Source organism: Sodiomyces alcalophilus (genome assembly GCF_042370955.1).
Source record: "Sodiomyces alcalophilus JCM 7366 unplaced genomic scaffold ACRALscaffold_2, whole genome shotgun sequence".
NCBI classification, from domain to species: Eukaryota; Fungi; Ascomycota; class Sordariomycetes; order Glomerellales; family Plectosphaerellaceae; genus Sodiomyces; species Sodiomyces alcalophilus.
In genome coordinates this window covers 6943911-6962663 of record NW_027263533.1, presented here as the reverse complement: position 1 = coordinate 6962663, position 18753 = coordinate 6943911, and the positions used below count along the sequence as shown (strand labels likewise).

Here is an 18753-nt window from a genome sequence, read left to right as displayed (position 1 = left end):
AAAGGAGGCCTAGGAGAGTTATGCTTTATCTAAAGATAACTAAGCCACTCGGTTTATAAGGACTACGGTTATACTACGCGAGGTGAATAGGATTAATTAGAGGGTTAAGTTAGGTTAAGGGGGACGACTAATTTAGTTTTAGGAGGATAAGGAGGGAGTTAGTAGGAGTACCACTATTTGCAAGCGGCCTGTCTACTATTTGCAAGCGTCCTAAACCCAATTAGGAAGGTTACGCGACCCCGCGTAGTAGTATGTATACGCCACGATCTTGGCTATAGATGTCCCGTACCGGTATATATCACGATAGAATTTTTATGGTATTGAGTTTTGAGTGAGTCTGAGTGAGACTTAAGATTCCTAAATTAAATTAAATTTACTAGTAAAATAGCTTGTTTCTGAATCGACTATCTTATTTAAACCTATCCTAAACTTAATCGCTGTGTATCGTAAAATAACTATTTAACTAAGGCCACTGATTACGCTACGTTGCCTACGCCTACGTTGCCTGCGCCTATGGCGTAACCTAAAACTCACTTCTAGCCGCCTATTAATTTAGGTTCGAGTTATTCCGACTGTACCACTTGGTTATTCCGACTATAGTTTAGATATAGACCCTTCGCAACCACGGTCGTAAATCACTTCGACGTCTATTTTTATTAATTTAATCGCTCGGACTTAATTAATAGATAGCTTGTTCGTTCGATCGAGCTAGTAGCAGCAGTAGCAGTAACTCCAACTCCTTTATCTTCGTCTTTGTCTTCCTCTTCGTCTTCCTCTTCGTCTTCGACGTCTATACCCACGCCCACGCGACCGCGGCTCTCCATTTCACTTTATATAACGAGGTAACGGAATGCTGCCTGTATCTGTAGATTGACGACGTAGATTGACAATATAGATTAATAAGGAAGATTAGTAGGAAGATTAGTAGGAAGATTAGTAGGAAGATTAGGGTCTAGGTCTGAACTACAGTCGGAATAACCAAGTGGTATAGTCGGAATAACTCGAACCTTAATTTAACGGCGGTATGTCTGTGTATGCCTGGAATAGCTCCTGTTAAGTAGACTGATATACCTGCTTTTAATGAATTGGGCTACGAGTAGTAGGCTGTACGCGCGGAAGAGAGGAGTCAAGCAAATAGCTGTCGAATTCGTAGAATCGTAGGATTACTGCTTGTTACGCAAACGCGTAGGTTATATGTGTAAAGAACTGACTTCTGGGATTTCTTCCTGGATCCGGGGCTGGCAAAAGACCCTGAAAGATTGGGTGGCGGCTGTTACGTTAACAGCCTACGCGACGGTTATCACGCCACGTTATTTGCTTAAGTAATAACTAAGATATCGTATTTACGATACCTAGTATATTTATATTATTATTATTATGATTATTAGTTATTATAAGTATAATATTAACACCCCCCCGTAAGCTGACTCTTATATAATAAGTGTAGCTTAGTTAGATTATAGTTATAATTATATTATAGCGTAGTAATCCTAGTCTATCTAAGACTAGAATATATAAGGAAAAATGTAAAAAAACCTCTTCTTTTAATTCAAGGGAAAATTCAAAAACCCTTGTTATTATTATAGTATATTATTTAAAGGAAAGTTCAGAAAAATCTTCAATATCTAGGAAAACCTAAAGGCAAAAAACCTAGTTATTCCCCTTATAAAGAACTAAGAATACTAAGTATTAAAACCTAGTATTTTAATTCTTTAATATTATTATAAGGCGGTAAATCATACTTAGGCAACGTATAGTCCTTATAACCTAGGTTTATATAACCGCAAAGAGTATTATGAGTCTCTTTTGCTAAACCTTTAGTCATTATATCAGCTATATTAAATTTCGTATTTATATATACGATTTTTATTTTATTATTTTATAGCTATTGCCTATAGTAGTGATACTGCCTATCGATATGCTTTACCTGTTTATAAAATTCAGGGTTTTCGGCGAGCGTCTTTGCACTCTCACTATCCATTAACATAGTAGGAATCTCGAGAGTATTATTATTATTATTGCCTCTTATATTAGAATCTAGACCTAGATTCTATAGTATATCTTTATATAGATTATAAAGATAGATTCCTTCTTTAGAAGCTTCTAAAAGAGCTATATATTTGGCCTTTATTATTAATAAAGCAACGACTTTTTATTTAGTTAAGGTCTAACTAACGGGGTTATTTACTCCCACGCAGTAAATATATCCTGAAGTCGAGGTTCTATCCTCGATTATATCTGAAAAGCTGGTATCAGAATAAGCGTAAATACCAAGGTCTTTTTTATTATAGTTATATAAAAGACCGATATTAGGATATATATTTATATAAGCCCAGATTCGATTTAACGTAGTGAAGTGGTCTTACGAGGGATTACTCATATAGCGAGAATACTAGTTAACTGCGTAAGTTATATCTGGTCTTGAATATAAGGCTAGATATAATAAAGCCCCGATTTCCTATTGGTATTTATTTATATTACTAGTTAATGCTTATTCAGGATTTAGTACTAGGACCTTCTTATGTATACAAGGGGTGTTAACCCTTTTCAGACTTTGTTTATTATACCTTTCAAGTATCTTATTAGTATAAGGTAACTAACGTATAGAAAGAGTCTTATTATCTTTATTTATATTTATTATATAGCCTAGAAAGGTATTTATTTCACCTAAGTCTTTGAGTATAATATCTTTAGACATCTCCTTAAAGAAATAGTCTAAAGTATTCTTAGAAGGGCTTAGAGCCACTATATCGTTAACCTGGTATAAAAGAATAGCTTATTCTTCTATTCTTTTAATTTTATTAAATTTATAAAAGGTAAAAAGTCCGTGATTATATTCAGAGACCCGGTAACCTAGTTTAGATAATATCTTAACCAGGTAATTAGTCCAGAGTCTAGGACTTTGTTTCAACCCGTATAAAGCTCTATTAAGCTTGCAGAGTGTTATATAATTATTATTATTATTTTTATTATTTTTCAAGCTATCTTCTCTCTCGAAGCCTATAGGTTGTATAGCGTATATCAGGGTATCTATATTAGTATGAACGAACGCGTTTTAAATGTCGAACTATCTGAATTTCTAGCCGCGTGATACGCCTAGTATTAAAGCTAGTTTATAGCTTTCTGGCCGGCAGGTAGTTGAAAAGGTTTCTAGATAATTAAGACCTAGAACCTGATTAAACCCCTGAATAACCCACCGAGCCTTATATTAAATAGCTTCGCTAGAGCTATTATATTTGATTCTGAAGACCTAACGACCTCCTAGTTCGTGGTAGTCTTCTTTTATTTTATTATAATTATTAGCCGTATTTCTTATACTTATTAAGTCCTAGGTCTTTGTCTTTTCGAGTTCTGATATTTCTGCTACTATCGCGTCTATCTATTTATCTTTATCTAGGCAGTTTATAGCCTGTTTATAGGTAGCTGGTTCGTTAATTGAATTTATAGTTAAAAGAAATAGGGAATTTTCTTAAAACTATAGGTTTCTAAGTATTATATCATTTATAAGGTATAGTGCATTATTATTAATGGATATTAAATCCTTATAGTCCGGTTTTAAAGGTTTTAAAGGTATTTAGACTTCTAGCCTGGTACTTTGGCTACTGTTATTATTATTAGCCGGGCTATGGTTAATATTATTATTATTATTATTATTATTATTATTATCATTAATAGCTGGAACTTTATAGCCCGCTGCCCGTAGACGAAGACTCTTACGTCTATTATTATTATTATTCTCTTCTTCAGGTTAAATAGACTTAACAGAACGTTTCGAAACGCGCGAAGGAATATTTTATAAAAATTAACCGGTATTTGTACTAAAAGTGATTCCTTTATTATACTTAACAGGTTAATAAGGCCCGCGGTTAGAAACCTGATTATATGCCTAAGTATTAATATAAGGAGGGAGGTTATTATTATTTTTAGGCGTATAGTTATTATTATAGTTATCTAAAGAAGAGTAAAGAAGCTGATTCTCTAAGATATAAACGTCTTGAAACTAAGTAGTCTTTTTAGCTACTAGGTTATAAACCTTATAGTTATAGTTATTAAAATCTATTAAAGCACCTCGAAGTGCTCTTATATCTAGTTTCTTTATATTCGGGTCGTTATTTTTATAATAAATAATAGAACCCTAAACCCGTATATTATTAATATTAGGTTTCTGACCTTATAAAAGCTTAAAGGGACTCTTATATTCAAGAGCTGAATTGGGTAATCTGTTATATATATAAATGGCTAAAAGCATAGCTTTACCCTAAAGATATCGAGGCAGCCCTAAGTGGAAAAGAAGAGCTCGAACCTTTTCTATTATAGTTCTTATAACTCGTTTAATAGAGCCTTGAGCTTTATAAGTGTACGGTGGCTTTATATTATGCTTTATACCTGTAAAGAGGCGTTAAAAAGAGGCGTTATTAATTCTTTTCCACCGTCTATATTTACTTCTTTAATAAAGAAGTGATATTTATTATTATTATTTTTATTTTCTACCTGAGCTTTCTACTCTTTTATAGCTATAACTACCGTCGTTTTAGACTTATCTAAGAGCAGTTATACCCATAGAAACCGGGTAGAACGGTCTAGTATAAATAAAATCCAACGCTTTTTATTATAAGAAAGAGGTTCGATCGGTCCGTAAAGATCTATATAAACCTTTTCTAAATATACAAAGTCCTTGTATTTATTAACTGAATCTTTATTCGCAAGTATAATAGACTTGCTTTTCTTATAGGCGTTATAGCTCTGTATTTTAGTTAACTCTTTATTAGTTATATTATAATCTTTTCAAAGAGTATTAGTATAAAGACTTTTTAAGGTAACAGGGTTAATATAACCCATCCTGTTATGCTATAGCATTGTGTTTTTAGTTATAGAGGTAGTCCTTCGACGGTTATTACGGTCTCTTTATTTATAAAGCTCTTCTTAAGGTTAAAGAGGTTAAGGTTTCTTTTTTATATTATTTCTTTATTAAGGTTTAACTAACCCCTTTCTTTATTTATTTAATTTCTTTAAAGCCTATTCTTTAAAACTCTAAAACCTCTTTATTCTAGTTGAGTCTTAAGACTATTCTTTAGGTAAAATACCTCTTTATAACAGTTTCTTTATGTTTTTTCTAGTATTTATTATATTTATTTTCTAAGACTTAACCCCCCTATACGATAGTGCCCGTGCTATAGCCTAGTATAGCCCGTTATAAAGCAGAGCCGTTATATAAAGAAAGAGGGGCTCTTTATTATTAAAGAATAAGAGCTTTTTGTTTCTAGTAAGACCGCGAGCTTTACTATTAAGATAAGAGAGACTTATAATATTCGTGCCTATTTCTGGTATATAAAGACACTCTTTTAAAAGCTGAAGCTTTCTAGTATCCCTGAATTTTATAACGTAGTCTCCTTCACCTTATATCTTTATTTCCTTTACCTAACCCTAATAAACAGTTCTTTTTTTAGAATTATAAGTAGAAAAGAGTCTTTTATTTATAATTATATACGCTATAGCCCCGCTATCTATATAGAAATTCAGATCTAATTTAATACTGTTTTCTATTTATATTTTATAAATCTTTTCTACTAACTAATCTATTTTAAGGTTAGTATTTTTATTCTCTTTATTATTAACTTTAGAAGAGATAATAAATACCTGATCTATATCTATTAAATCCTGTATAAAAGGATTAGGACGGTCTAGAAGAGGAAACGGAGGAGGGAGGACGTCTTTAAAGATATCGCCAGCCTCTTCGTTTTTATTATTATCTTCCTATTCTTTTTCCTTTTCTTTTTCCTACGGCTAATCCTATTACTGATTCTGTTAATCTATAATTATATTAACCGTAGCAGACTCGTCGTTCTCCTCCGCTAAAGATGTATCTAAGCCGTGCTATTCCTTTGCCTTTAGTACGAGGTTTATTATACGTTTCTCTCTTTAAGAGAGACGCGTATTTCCACCTCCTTTCTTTTCCTTATCCTTTTAAGAGGACTAGTATTTATTTACACTATTCTAGGTATTTTTCCTTAATCCTAAATTATCCTTTATTACCTAGTTCTTAGGTGCTTTTTTAGGATAGAGAAAGTAGCAGTTAGTCGGCGTATAGCCAGGCTTCTTATAGTTCTTATAGAATAAAACCTCAGTCTTTTTCCAGGGTTTTTTATTATTATTCTTCTATGATTTTAAACCTTATATAAGGAGGGTATTCGACGGCTAATCGACCTTTCTTAAAGCGTCTATTAATTCCGCGATTAATTTATCCAGTATATAACTAGTAATATCGTAATAGAGAGCTTAAGTTATTTACTCTATTATAGATTCGTACCTCTTATTAAGACTATTAAGAATCCAGGCAAAGATCACCTTATTAGAAAAGGATATACCTCTTTAATTTAAGGTAAGTAGTCTCTCTTATATTTTATATAAATACGCTTCGAGATTAAGGAATTCCGAAGGCGAGAGGTTAAAAAAAGAAGTTAGGACGATATAGTCGGCCTAGAATCCCTTTACTTTATATAAATCCTTTAGTTTTTCCTATGCTTTTAAAGCTTTGTTTATTCCTTAAACCTAGGTTAAGGGACCGTCTAAAAGAGCAGAGAGAATATCTCTAGCTGCCTTTAGAGACTCCTCCTTCTCTTTTATAGAGGGATTTACTAGAAGGGGCTTTATAACGTCTTTAATATATTTTCCTTTACGAGCGAAGTAAGCATGTATTCCTATAATCCAGTTTTTATAGTCTATGCTACCCTAGAGCTTCCGGACGGACATTCCTTCACTAGTCTCTTATTAAGCTATTTTTAAGTAGCAGAACGATATTTTTTATTATTTATTTAGGTTAAAATTAACTAAGTTATTTAACGATTTATTTTTATTATTTTTATTTATTTTCCTTTATTCCTTTTTTCTTTATTACGTTATTAATAAAGGACAGAAATAAAGAATACTAAGCTAAAGGTCTGATTCTGATTAGCCTAGCTTCGAAAAGTGGGTCTAAAAGTAGGTCTAAATAGTAAAGCTATTTATAGATCTCGCGGCGCGAAGAAAAGCGATGCTTATATTAAGCGAATAATAGGATTTCCACGGGCGGACTTTTTACTAAAAGCTTATATACCACGTTACGATATCCTATTATTATAGGCAGCGCGGTAAGTTAATTGGCTTAATTATTATAGCTATTATTCGTGGAGCAGTTATAAGAGCCTTTATATTTAATCCATATATTCGTTATTCTTCTTTTTTAAAAAGTCCCTTTATAAATAAAGGAATAGTATATCCGATCGTGATAAAGAGTCTTATTCCGATTATATAGTTCTTCCGGAACAGGAATAAAGAGCTAGTCTCTTAGCACGACTCTTAGTAACCGTATTAGGAAGAATAAAGAGCTTTAAGCCGTGGTATCGGAATAAACGGTTTAATTCGATTAGCTGTTTTTAGAAGATAAAGGGATTTCGTATAGTCGGAGATAAGGATCTATAACCAGGGGAGGATAAAGGGATAGCCTAAAAGGGCAGGTAGGAGTCTTTTTGGTATTTATGCGTAGCCTAAAAAGGCGGGAGTCTTTTTTAGTATTTCGAGCAGAATAAAAGGGTAGAAAAGAGTAGATTTCCTTCTTTACTAACCCGGGCTTATAATCTTTTAATAAATTAGGCTATAAGTAGTAGGCTATACGCGCGGAAGAGAGGAATATTAAGTAAAATAACTATTAAATTCGTAGATCTATAGGATTACTGCTTATTTCACTTATATATAAAGAACTAACTTCTAGGATTTCTTCCTGGATCCAGGGCTGGCAAAAGACCCTAAAGGATTAGGTGGCGACTATTACGTTAATAGCCTACGCGACGGTTATCACGCCACGTTATTTGCTTAAGTAATAACTAAGATATCGTATTTATAATACCTAGTATATTTATAAGATTATTACTTATTATAAGTATAATATTAATAGTTATTATACGCGAATCTAAAAAAGTATATATTCGAGGCTTAAGAGGTAGAGTTTCTAGGGTTTATTATTAGAGTAGATAGGGTTTATATGGATTAGTCTAGGGTTAAGGCTATCCGCGATTAGTAAAAGCCGAACTCGGTAAAGACTATTTAAATCTTCCTAGGGTTTACTAGGTTTTATTAGCGTTTTATTAATAACTATTTAAAGATTACGGCGCCGCTTATAGACTTAATAAAGAAGAGTGGAGTAAAAGGGGTGTTTATATTATCTATAAGGGAGAAAAAGGCTTTTAATAAGTAATACTAAAGGTTTTAGGAGGCTCTAGTTCTATAGTATTTTAATTCTAAGTTACCTATTCGACTAAAGCCGGATATATCGGGGTTTACCTTAGGGGCGGTTATTAGTTAGTGTATAGATCGGGTATAATACCTTATCGTATTCTTTTCGAGGAAGCTTAGGGATACGGAGTTAAGCTACTCGACTCTAGACACGGAGTTAATTATTATTATTAAGGCGTTCTAGTATTAAAGGCATTACCTAGCTTATAGCTAGACCCTAGTAGAAGTTATAATAGACTACCTTAATTATCGATACCTAATAGATAAGTTAAAGATTAAGCTATAGAATATATAATAGCTAAAGGAGCTATTAGTATTTAACTTTAAGATTAAGTACCGGCTAGGAGCTTAGTATCTAGCTAATAGTCTATTACGGAAGCTATAGTATACTTTTAGTTAAGTGGACCTAGACACGGAGCGTTAGAAGATAATTAAGAGGTTTACCTATAAGTTTATTTTAAGGGTTATAGAGAAAGCGGGTGGAGCACCTAGGGTTTCCGAGGACTTATTACTAAGTTTAAAGGAAAAGGTGGCCGATACCTAAAGGGATAATCCCTTTTATGTTTCTTTATCTAGGAAGGACTGGTTATCCGACCCGTGGTTAAGGGATAAGGCGGCCTAATCCTTTTTAAAGGTTACCTTTTTATCCTGGATATATAGGGGTTAAGGAAAAAGATTCTATAGGCCTTTAATAATAAGCCTACTACTAGATATTATAGTTTTAGTATAACGATTAAGAGGATTTCGGACTTATTTTATTAGGAGTATATATCCCGGGATATAACGAAGTTCGTGCCTATATATAGGGTTTATTAAAGGACTAAGGGGAGATAGTATAAGCCTTATAGCCTATTAGCTAGTCTTTTAGTTCTATCTTATCCGTTCTAAGAGATCTTAATTAACTTTATTACGGGTCTCCTTTCTATTAATTAGGGCGAAAAGAAGAAGGATACGATTCTTATAGTAGTTTACCGTTATATAAAGTATTCTTTTTATATCCCTTATAGTAATATACTAACCGCTAAAGGTTTAGCTAATATCCTATAACTAAGAGTCTTTAGTGTTTATAGGTTACCGGATAGTATTATTTTAGATCAGGGTGCTTTACTTATAAATAAGTTTAAAAGGACCCTATATAGTCTTTTAGGTATTTATTATAGGATATCCACTATATTCTATCCTTAGACCGACGGATAGACTAAGCGTTAGAATTAGAGTATTAAGTATTACCTTTATGGTTATTGCTTATAGGAGTAGACCGACTAAATAGATAAGCTATCCCTTATATAGTTTACCTATAACACCGAGTAATACTCGATAATTAAGTAGACGCCCTCTATGGCGTTAATAGACTATAACCCTTCTAGCCCTAATAATATTCGGTTACCTAAGTCGTTAAATATTAGGGCGGTATCCGCTAAATAACGGGTAAAGCACCTAATTACTAATCCTTAAGTAATAGAAACTTTTATTAGGAAGGCTTAAGAGTTTTATAAGAGGTTTTATAATACTAGGCGGACCTAATAGCGGTTTAAGATAAGGGACTATGTCTTAGTCTCCTCGAATAATATTAAGTAAAAGCGGCCTAGTAAGAAACTCTTAGATAAGTACCTTAGGCCGTACCGTATCACCTTAGTTATTAGTTATTATAGCCTTATATATAAGCTAGACCTCCTATAGTTAATAAAGTTTTATAATATTTTCCTAATCTCTTTATTAGAGCCCTAGCGGTCTTACGATAGTTAGGCCTTTAAGGCTATAGGGGTGGATATAGAGCCGTAGGAATCGGAGGAGTATAAGGTGGAGGGGATTTTGGCTTTTCTGTTTAATAGGAAAAGGAGGTGGTATTTAGTTAAGTGGGCGGACTATGGGCACGAGGAGAATACCTAGTAACTAAGGCGTTATATCCTAGAGGGACTCCTTTAAGTATATTATAATCGGTAATAGGAGAGGGCTCGAAAAATATAGAAACTATTATAACCCTATAGGGTCCTTTATTAGTATTATTAATTCACCTTATTATAACCCTAGAGGGTCTTATCGTTATCTTTCTTAAGTTATTATATTATATCCTAAACGCTAAAAGAAAATAAAAGTGGTAGTGACCGTAACATATATATATATTATTAGCACGTGTTAGATTATTCGATCCGTTTCTTTCTATAAGCCTATATACTAGTAAAATATTCCTTATCGTTATTATTACCGTTAACCTTAATACCGCTAATAACCCGTAGTAGATTATAAATCTAATAAAGGGCCTTTATCTCCTTCTAGGCTTCTTTAGCCCGAATCTTATATAAGGCCACCTAAGCCTCCGTAACCGTGTTATCGCGGCGATACTTATACCGCGCCTTATTAAAGTCGCGGGAATTATAGTGCTAGTTATTAGTATATACCCGGCGTAGCTCTCCCTAGAGCTTATAGGCGGTATACTAATAGGAAGGAGTTAGTATAAGTATATAAATAAAATAAAGAAAGGATAACTTATAAGTTCTTTATCGGTAAAACCACCGTATTTTACCGCGTTTATAAGGGCCGTTTATATATTAATAGCGGTATAAGTGGCACGGAGATTTATCTATAAATAGGTTAGTGTCCCGGGGCGGTCTATATTAAACAGGGAGTATAACTATACCTTTTCGCACTTCTTACTATTCTGCTCCGCCTAGTAGTAATAGTATTTAAATAACTACCGGCCCGAATTATAGTATAAATAAAATATAATAGGACCTTAGCTATCTAGGATAATATTAAGAAATCTAGAGTAATACCGCTAATAGAGAGGATCACGGAGGTCGCCCCTTATAATCACTTCCTAAACCGGGTAAAGGCCTAAGGGAGTGCCGTTATTAGGAGGCGTAGCGTCGCTATCGCCCTTATTAGCCCCCGGACCTTTATCGGTCACGTTATTATTACTAAAAATATTATTACGTAAAAAGCTTTTACCTCCGCTAAGGATAAAGTTATTATCTTTACTTTTATCGCTACTAATATAAAGGATATTATCTATAAGCGGCTAGTCACGAGTTATTTATAAAGTGAGGCCGAATAATTAAATTATCTAAAACTAAGGAGAAAAGGAGGAAAAGGAGAAATCTTTATAGGCGTTTATAACCTAAATATAATATCACGGCGACCTATTAAAAGCGCGATATAATTAGTCGGAAGATCCGGTGCTTTACCGAATTATCTTTATAGGGTTAACCCGTAATATTACCCCCTCCCCCTCTTAGTAAGCCGTTAATCTTCGGTATATTAGTAAAGCGTTATTATTTAATTAAATAACGTCTCTTTATTAACTAAACAACGACCTTTAGCAGCTCTCCTACCCTAAATAACCCTTTTATTCGTTAAAAGGTACTCGAGGCGGGCTTCCTTTATAGTTATAAGGTTAATTAACGTGTTATATAAAGATATTATTATTATTTATAGGCGGGCCGTAGGATCATTCTTTCTATATAAGGAACCGATATACGTACCTTCCCTAACCGTATAACTCGCTTATTAATAATACTAACTTTACTATTACCTCCGTTATTCTATTTTGTCTTCCCTTCTTTAATAATATCTTTTACTATTAGCAGTACGTTTTTTATCGCTTACTATCCTTTCGTATACCGTTTTATTATTCTAACCTATTATCTCTTTTTTTAAAAGATATTTAAGTTTTTAGGATTATCTCCGGCCCCTAAGGTATATCTTCTTATTCTTCCTATAAGCCTCGCGTAATATTTATTCACTTATATATATAATATAGGGGGCTAACTATAATAATAATAAGAATACCGGTAAGGAGGCACCTGCTCCTGCCCCGGCTAATAAGGAGATTACCGCTCCTGCCTCGGCTATAGACCGCCGCGCCTAGCTAGCCCGAGCCGCTAAGGCTAAGGGTAAGCGTTCCGCGGGCGAAGCTTTTATAATAGTTAAAAGCCCCGCGAAGCCCGCTTATAGAATAAAATATCCTCTTAGAGGGACCCGTTTAGTCTTTTACTTCGCTTATATAAAGGTAATTACTAATAGCCAGGATAGGCGGCGCTACCGCGACTAATCGGGACCTAGAGTAAGGATACCCGATCCTAAATACTATAATTATTTAAAGGGCGGTTATAGATACCTTCCTCCTTTACCTAGGATAACTAGTCTATTAGTAGTATTCTTAAAGGCGGCGAAGGTAGTTAACGATAACCCCTTTTATAGTCCTAAGGCGATAAAGGCGCTTACTACGGCTTATTTGGCCTTTTAGAAGGCGTCCGGGGTCTTAAAAAGGACTTCTAGTACTTTATAAAAAGATAAGCCTATCTTAACGCTTATCGACTCGTGTACCGGTAAGCCTTATTTATTAGTATAAGCTACCGCCTCCCCCCCTTATAGGGACTCCTATATTAGAGCAGGTAGACCTATACCTATCACGGCGCCTCTTACCGTCGCTACGCCTATTCTTAGCGTGATAATTACCTTTATAGGGGTAAAAGGCCTACGCCGGCTTAACTAATTCCTATAGGTAGTGGAGTCTATTATAGGGGTTATAGTTAAGGTAGAGGACGTTAAGTCCTTTAAGGGAAAGAAAAAGGATAGGCAGGCCGAGGTCGCGCTATTTACTTTATTTCCCGTTATCGCTAAAAGCGTTAATAGTCACGAGGATAAACGTAACGATATTAATCTTAACGCCTAAACCCGGTAGCTAGGGGCAGGGCTTATCCGCCCCGATTTAATTAACGTGGACGGCTTTACTATTATTCTAACCTTTATTTAATCCTTATCGCCTTTCCTATAACCCTTCTTCTTTTCGTAACGTTCGTATAGTCCGTTATTAACTTTAATCGGGCTATACTTCTCTTTATAACAGTCTAGGGCCGTTAATTCTTATAGGGACTATATCGGTTCCTAAGATATCTAGGTATATCTTTCCTACTTTACTAACACCTCTTTTACCACGCCTTTACCTACCTTCCTATTCCTAGCGTATAGGATTTCCTTAACTATCTATTCGTCTTCCTTTAGACTATCACGAATCGGTCCAGGTTAGGGGTTATATAAGATTTAACTAGAAAGCGGGTCTTTGCTTGTATATCGTAGAAGGTCTATATAGAACCTCGGGTATACGTTTAAAGGTACGTCTAGCTTTATAATATACGGGTTAATAACCTTAGTAACCCTATACTTTTAGTATAGCTAACTTAATTTACGCGATAATCGTAGAGTAGAAGAGTTTATAAGTAAAAGCTATATAAGGTCGCCTTTACGGAGCCGTTTAGTAGGGATACGACGCTTATTTACTGACTTTTCCTATTATAGCTATATAGCTATTATTAAGGCTTAGGCGAACTCCGTGGCTTTTTAAAGGCGGTAGAGCAGGTTATAGGCCGCGAACTCCTAAGCGTTATAGCTTAGTTCCTCGTAAATCTAGATTAGGTCGATATAATATCTATACTTAAGGAAGAATAGACTTATCTTAGTAGTAAAGCTCTCCCGGTTATTTAACGCTAGTTAGGCAGGGGGTAGTAACTTATCCTAATCGTCTTAGGCGTAGTAAATAAAGGCTCGGAGGTACGCCTATACTTCTTAATTCGCTTATTCGGTAGCTTTATTAGTTTAGGGGTAATAAGCTATACTTTATTATTATTCGATTATAGCTAAGGTATAGAAATATCGCTAAAAGCGACTTATTTAGTTAGAACCTTTATCGTTTATAATTAAATAAGGTATATTATAGAACTAAAAGTAATTGTATAGGAACTATTCGGCGTATACTTCCGCCTTTATAGAGTCTATCGCTTTAAGGGTAATAGCCTTTATAAGTTAATCGGTTATAACCTATACGTACCTATACTTCTTCTTTTTAGCGGGAGGCAGATCCGTTATAAAGTCTATTAATAGGTTACTCCTTATTTATTTAGGAATCGGGAGTAGTTTTAAGAGTCTTTATCGAGTATTCCTCTAAGTATAGCTCTAATTATAAACATCGTAGTTATATATAAACCTGTGTATATCTCGGTTTATTCCTAGCTAAAAGAAGCGTCTTATTATAAGGGTAATTATATTATCTCGCCCTAAATAGCCGCTAATCGTAGAGTCGTGTATAGATTAGATTACTTATATTCGTAATATGCTCCTTTCTTAAGCTCCCGGCACCGATAAACGATCTCGGAATATTAATAGTCCTTATAAGGTAGTTCTATATTCGGTAATCTAGGCTTAGAGATATAATAAGGGGGGAAACTATTAATTGCTTTTAGATACGGCCTATATAGCTTAGCGATACTAGTTATCTTCCTTTGCCGTGGCGTCCTATAACTATTATAATTTATCGTCGGCTTTAAATACTTATAGGTATTCGCGAAGGAGACAGATCCTTAGGGGAATTAAGGTCTCCGGGATTAGCTATATATATCGCGCCTATTCCTATTCATCGGAGAAGTCCTTTAGTTTATCTTATTCTTTTCGCGAAAGAGTATAGGCGGTCTAGTTATTAGCGCCCTTATAGTATTCTAGTATAAAGTCGAACTAGGCTAGTTTACCGGCCTATCGGCTTTACCTTTTATTAAGTATCTTCTTTATTATAAAGTATTCTAAAGCCTTATAGTCGGATAGGATCGTAAAGCGACTATAACTTAGGAGCTCTGCCCTTTAATACGTTATATAACTTATAATCGCTAGTATCTCTTTACTATAGATAAGGTAGTTATACTCGGCTCCGGTAAGTCGCCGCGAATAATAGGCGACTATATAATAATATCTCTATTTATCTTCTTAAGCTAATACGCCTCCTAGTACGAATCCTAAGTAGTCGGTTTCTATAAAAGTCTTATTACTTAAGACCTATTATCGCAGGATCGGTTCTTCCTAGAACCTTTTCTTAACCTCCTTAAAGGCCGTTTATTTATTAAGACCCTAGGAGAACGCTCGGTCCTTCTTTATTAGTTTTATTAATACGGCTATTATATAGGCGAAGTTCTCCACGAATTTACGGTAATAGTTTATAAAGCCTAAGAAGCTTCGGACTCCCTTTACTAAGGTCAGGGCCTCTTACTCTCGGATCGCCTTTAGTTTATCGGGGTTATATAAGATACCCTAACTAGCGGTGACTATAAACCCTAAGTACTTTACGGTCTTACGCTAAACTCGTACTTCGCGGGGTTAAGCGTTAATCCTATATCGCTTAGCGATTATAGTACCAGGTTAATATTTTTCTTATAGTGGTATAAGGATTAGTTTAAATAAATTAGGATATTATTAATATAGGCGGTAATAAGGCTATTAAGGTAACGTTATAGTGTTTTATTAATATACTATTAAAAGGACGCGGGGGTATTACTAAGTCCGAAAAGGTATACTAACTATTTAAATAAGCCGAATCAGGTTCGAAACACTATCTTCGCTTTATAGCTAGCGGCTATTCGGATCTTATAGAATATAGCGATTATATTAAGCTTTATAAACCACTTAGCTTACTCTAGGTTTCGGAGTATCTCTATAATTAATAGGAGAGGGTAGCGGTCTTTTTAGGTAATCGTATTTAGGACGCGGTAGTCGTAATAGAATCGAAGCCCTCCTCCTAGCTTCTTTATAAATAAAACTAAAGCTTTAGCGGCGGAGCTACTAGCTTATATAAACCCCTTATTAATTAGGTTAGTAAGGGTCTTCCGTAGGACTAGTAGTTCCTCCCTGGATATATTATAAAGAGGGCCCTAGGGTAGTTCTGGTTCCTTACCATCGGGCCCTTATATAAGGTTTACTTTATAGTTAACCCCGGGTCGATAAGGGGGAAGGCGGTTCGCTTAGGAATCGGAAAGTAAGTCCGGAAACCGTTATAATATCTTTTCGGGGATATACTTCCGGGGGTTAACTAGGGACTTACCTCGGAGGGCCTTATAAATATCCTTAATACTAACTACGTAGAGCGCGAGTTCCTTTTTACCGAACCGTTATTTCTTTTATAATCGGTATATAATATTAGCGAATACCGACCCGGTTATTACTTAAGCTCCGCGAATAGCTTTAATATTATCGGGCTTTTCTTTACCCTAGAGTCGGATATTTATCTAAGCCATTTTATAGTAGAGGCGACGCCTTTTTACGTAATAAGTAATATCGTTATATTCTATCTAAGGTTTCCCTAGGAATATATTATAGTCTAATCCTAGTATTATATAGGCGAATAATTATTATATATATCCACCGATCTTAAGATCGTATACGGCGATACCGGAACTTTTAGTAGACCCTATAGTATCGGAGAACCCCGAGAAGGGTCTTCTAGTCTTATAGACTAATAGGAGGTAGAGGGACTTTATAAGACGTTTACTTATAGCTACGTAATAGTTATATTAAGTATCGGCGAGAATAGTAACTAACTTTTTATTTATCGGCGTTTATATAAAAGCTAAATAACTACTACGCGACTATAATATAAACTCTTTTTAATCCCTTTATTCCTTTATTATAGGCTTTAGTGCCTGTTTTTATACTAGAGCTATTCTTTTTCTAAGTCTTTATCGTTATCCGTGACTCCTATATAGGTTATTTTATTATCCGAGGCCGCTAAGACCTTCGCTACACGGTTCTCTTTATAATCCTTAGCGTCTTTCTTTTTTAAGCGGTATCTCCTAGTAAGGTATCCTTTCTTTCTATAGTTATAGCACTCTCTTATCTTTTTTTTCTCGGTCTATACTCGGTTAACTCCTCTTATCTTTATATCATCGTTATAGTTATAAGCGTGGCTATTATTATTACTATTATAAGGCGCTTAGCTAAACCATAGCCTTATAGCGAGGGCTTTAAGTCTCTAAGCGATACTCTATATTTCGGTTACTTATATATAATAGTTATTCGGTAGTTTTGCGGTAATAAGAGCGGTATAAAGGCGACTACTAAGAGCTTCTTTTAGGAATATAATCTTTATAGTATTATCCTATTAACCTTTACCGGCGATAATAAGTTATTATTCGAAACCGGGTATAAAGCTTCTAAACGCTTAGTCTTTATACTAGTATAGCGTCCTTAGGGTATTAGCTATATAAGGTTATTTATTAATATCTTTAAATATACGGTTAAGATAATTAAGGAACTCTTTAGGGTTATATTAACTATTAGTTCCGCCTATAGCCTAAAAGGAGGCGAAGATATAGCGGGGAGCTTTATCTAAGTAAGCGTTAATAAAATACTATTTCTTATAAGGGCTCTAGAAGAGATATTAATTAAGTAAAAGCTTTTTATAAGTCTTAGACGACTAGCTCGTATACTCTAAGCGTTTACTATTAAATATCTATAGTAATAAAAGTGCTTTAGTTCTAAGGTTCGGGGTAAGTGTTATATTAGGCGTAGGTATCGGGGCGGGCGGCTAGGAGCCTTATATAGTCTTCTCTGATAGTATAGTAAGGTAAGGCGTAGCTATACGCTATTAGTTTTATATCGCTTATAGTAGCTAATTAATAGTATTCTATTATTCTTAGATTTAGGTGGTTAGGGTTATAACCTAAGTCTATAAAGGGTTAATAACCTTCCTCCTCTACTCCGTAGCTTTAGGTAACTCGCCCGCTAGGCGTGGCGGGACGCTAGGAGGTAGATCGAAGTGATAGTCTACCTTTATTAGCGTAGCGTATAGGTTTCGCTAAGCTTTATATATATAAGCGGCTAGTCACGAGTTATTTATAAAGTAAGGCTAAATAATTAAATTATCTAAAGCTAAGGAGAAAAGGAGGAAAAGGGGAAATCTCTGTAGGCGCTTATGACCTAAATATAATATCGCGGCGACCTACTAGACGCGTAATATAATTAGTCGGAAGATCCGGTGCTTTACCGGATTATCTCTACGGGGTTAACCCGTAATACTATCGGCGCTACCCGATATAGTTATATCCCCCTTATAGTCGATAATACTATCGTTAATATTATTATTATTATTATCCTTATAGCTTATTAGTATTAGAGACAGAGTCCTCTAGGTACCGGCGGACTAACTACTAAATAAACCATTATCCGACTTAAACACGGGGAATATCCGAGTAAGAACCTTTTTAGTCTTATAACTAGGAACTATAAAGGTCTCCTTAGTAGCGAGGGCTAGGCCCCTTACTTTTATAGGAGTTATAAGCGACCCTATACTAGGTACGGCTACCCCTTTATTTTAACGGGTATCTTAGATACTATACTAGGCACGGCGGACCCCTTATTATTTAGGCGCGCTTTAGTAGGAGTTATAAGTAACTCCGTACTAGGCGCGGCCGGCCCCTATACTTTAGTAGGCGCCTTAAACGCCGTACCGGGTATAGTTAACCCGTTATAAGTCCTACCTTTCTTAGTGGTCTTATTAATAACGCCGCCCTTAATAATAAGGGGCTTATTAGTAATAGTATTAAGGCCACCGCTAGCCTTTTTACTGTTTTTTATAAAGGTAATAGATTTCTTAGCGGGGGAAGTACTAGCGGGCTTAAGTATACGGGCTAACCTTTTAGTTACACGTAACTAACGCTTCTAAGGAGC

The 18753-nt window shown here is 34.8% G+C and overlaps 1 protein-coding gene across 1 annotated transcript; it reads left to right on the top strand.

Annotated features, from left to right (window-relative positions):
• Positions 1-314: 314 nt before the first annotated feature.
• On the top strand, positions 315-869 carry ACRALDRAFT_208308 (uncharacterized protein; the record flags this gene model as incomplete). The annotated part of the gene is made up of 2 exons (XM_071022436.1): positions 315-331; positions 713-869. 2 exons carry the CDS (start codon positions 315-317, stop codon positions 867-869), a joined length of 174 nt encoding a protein of 57 aa, XP_070878239.1.
• Positions 870-18753: the final 17884 nt, after the last annotated feature.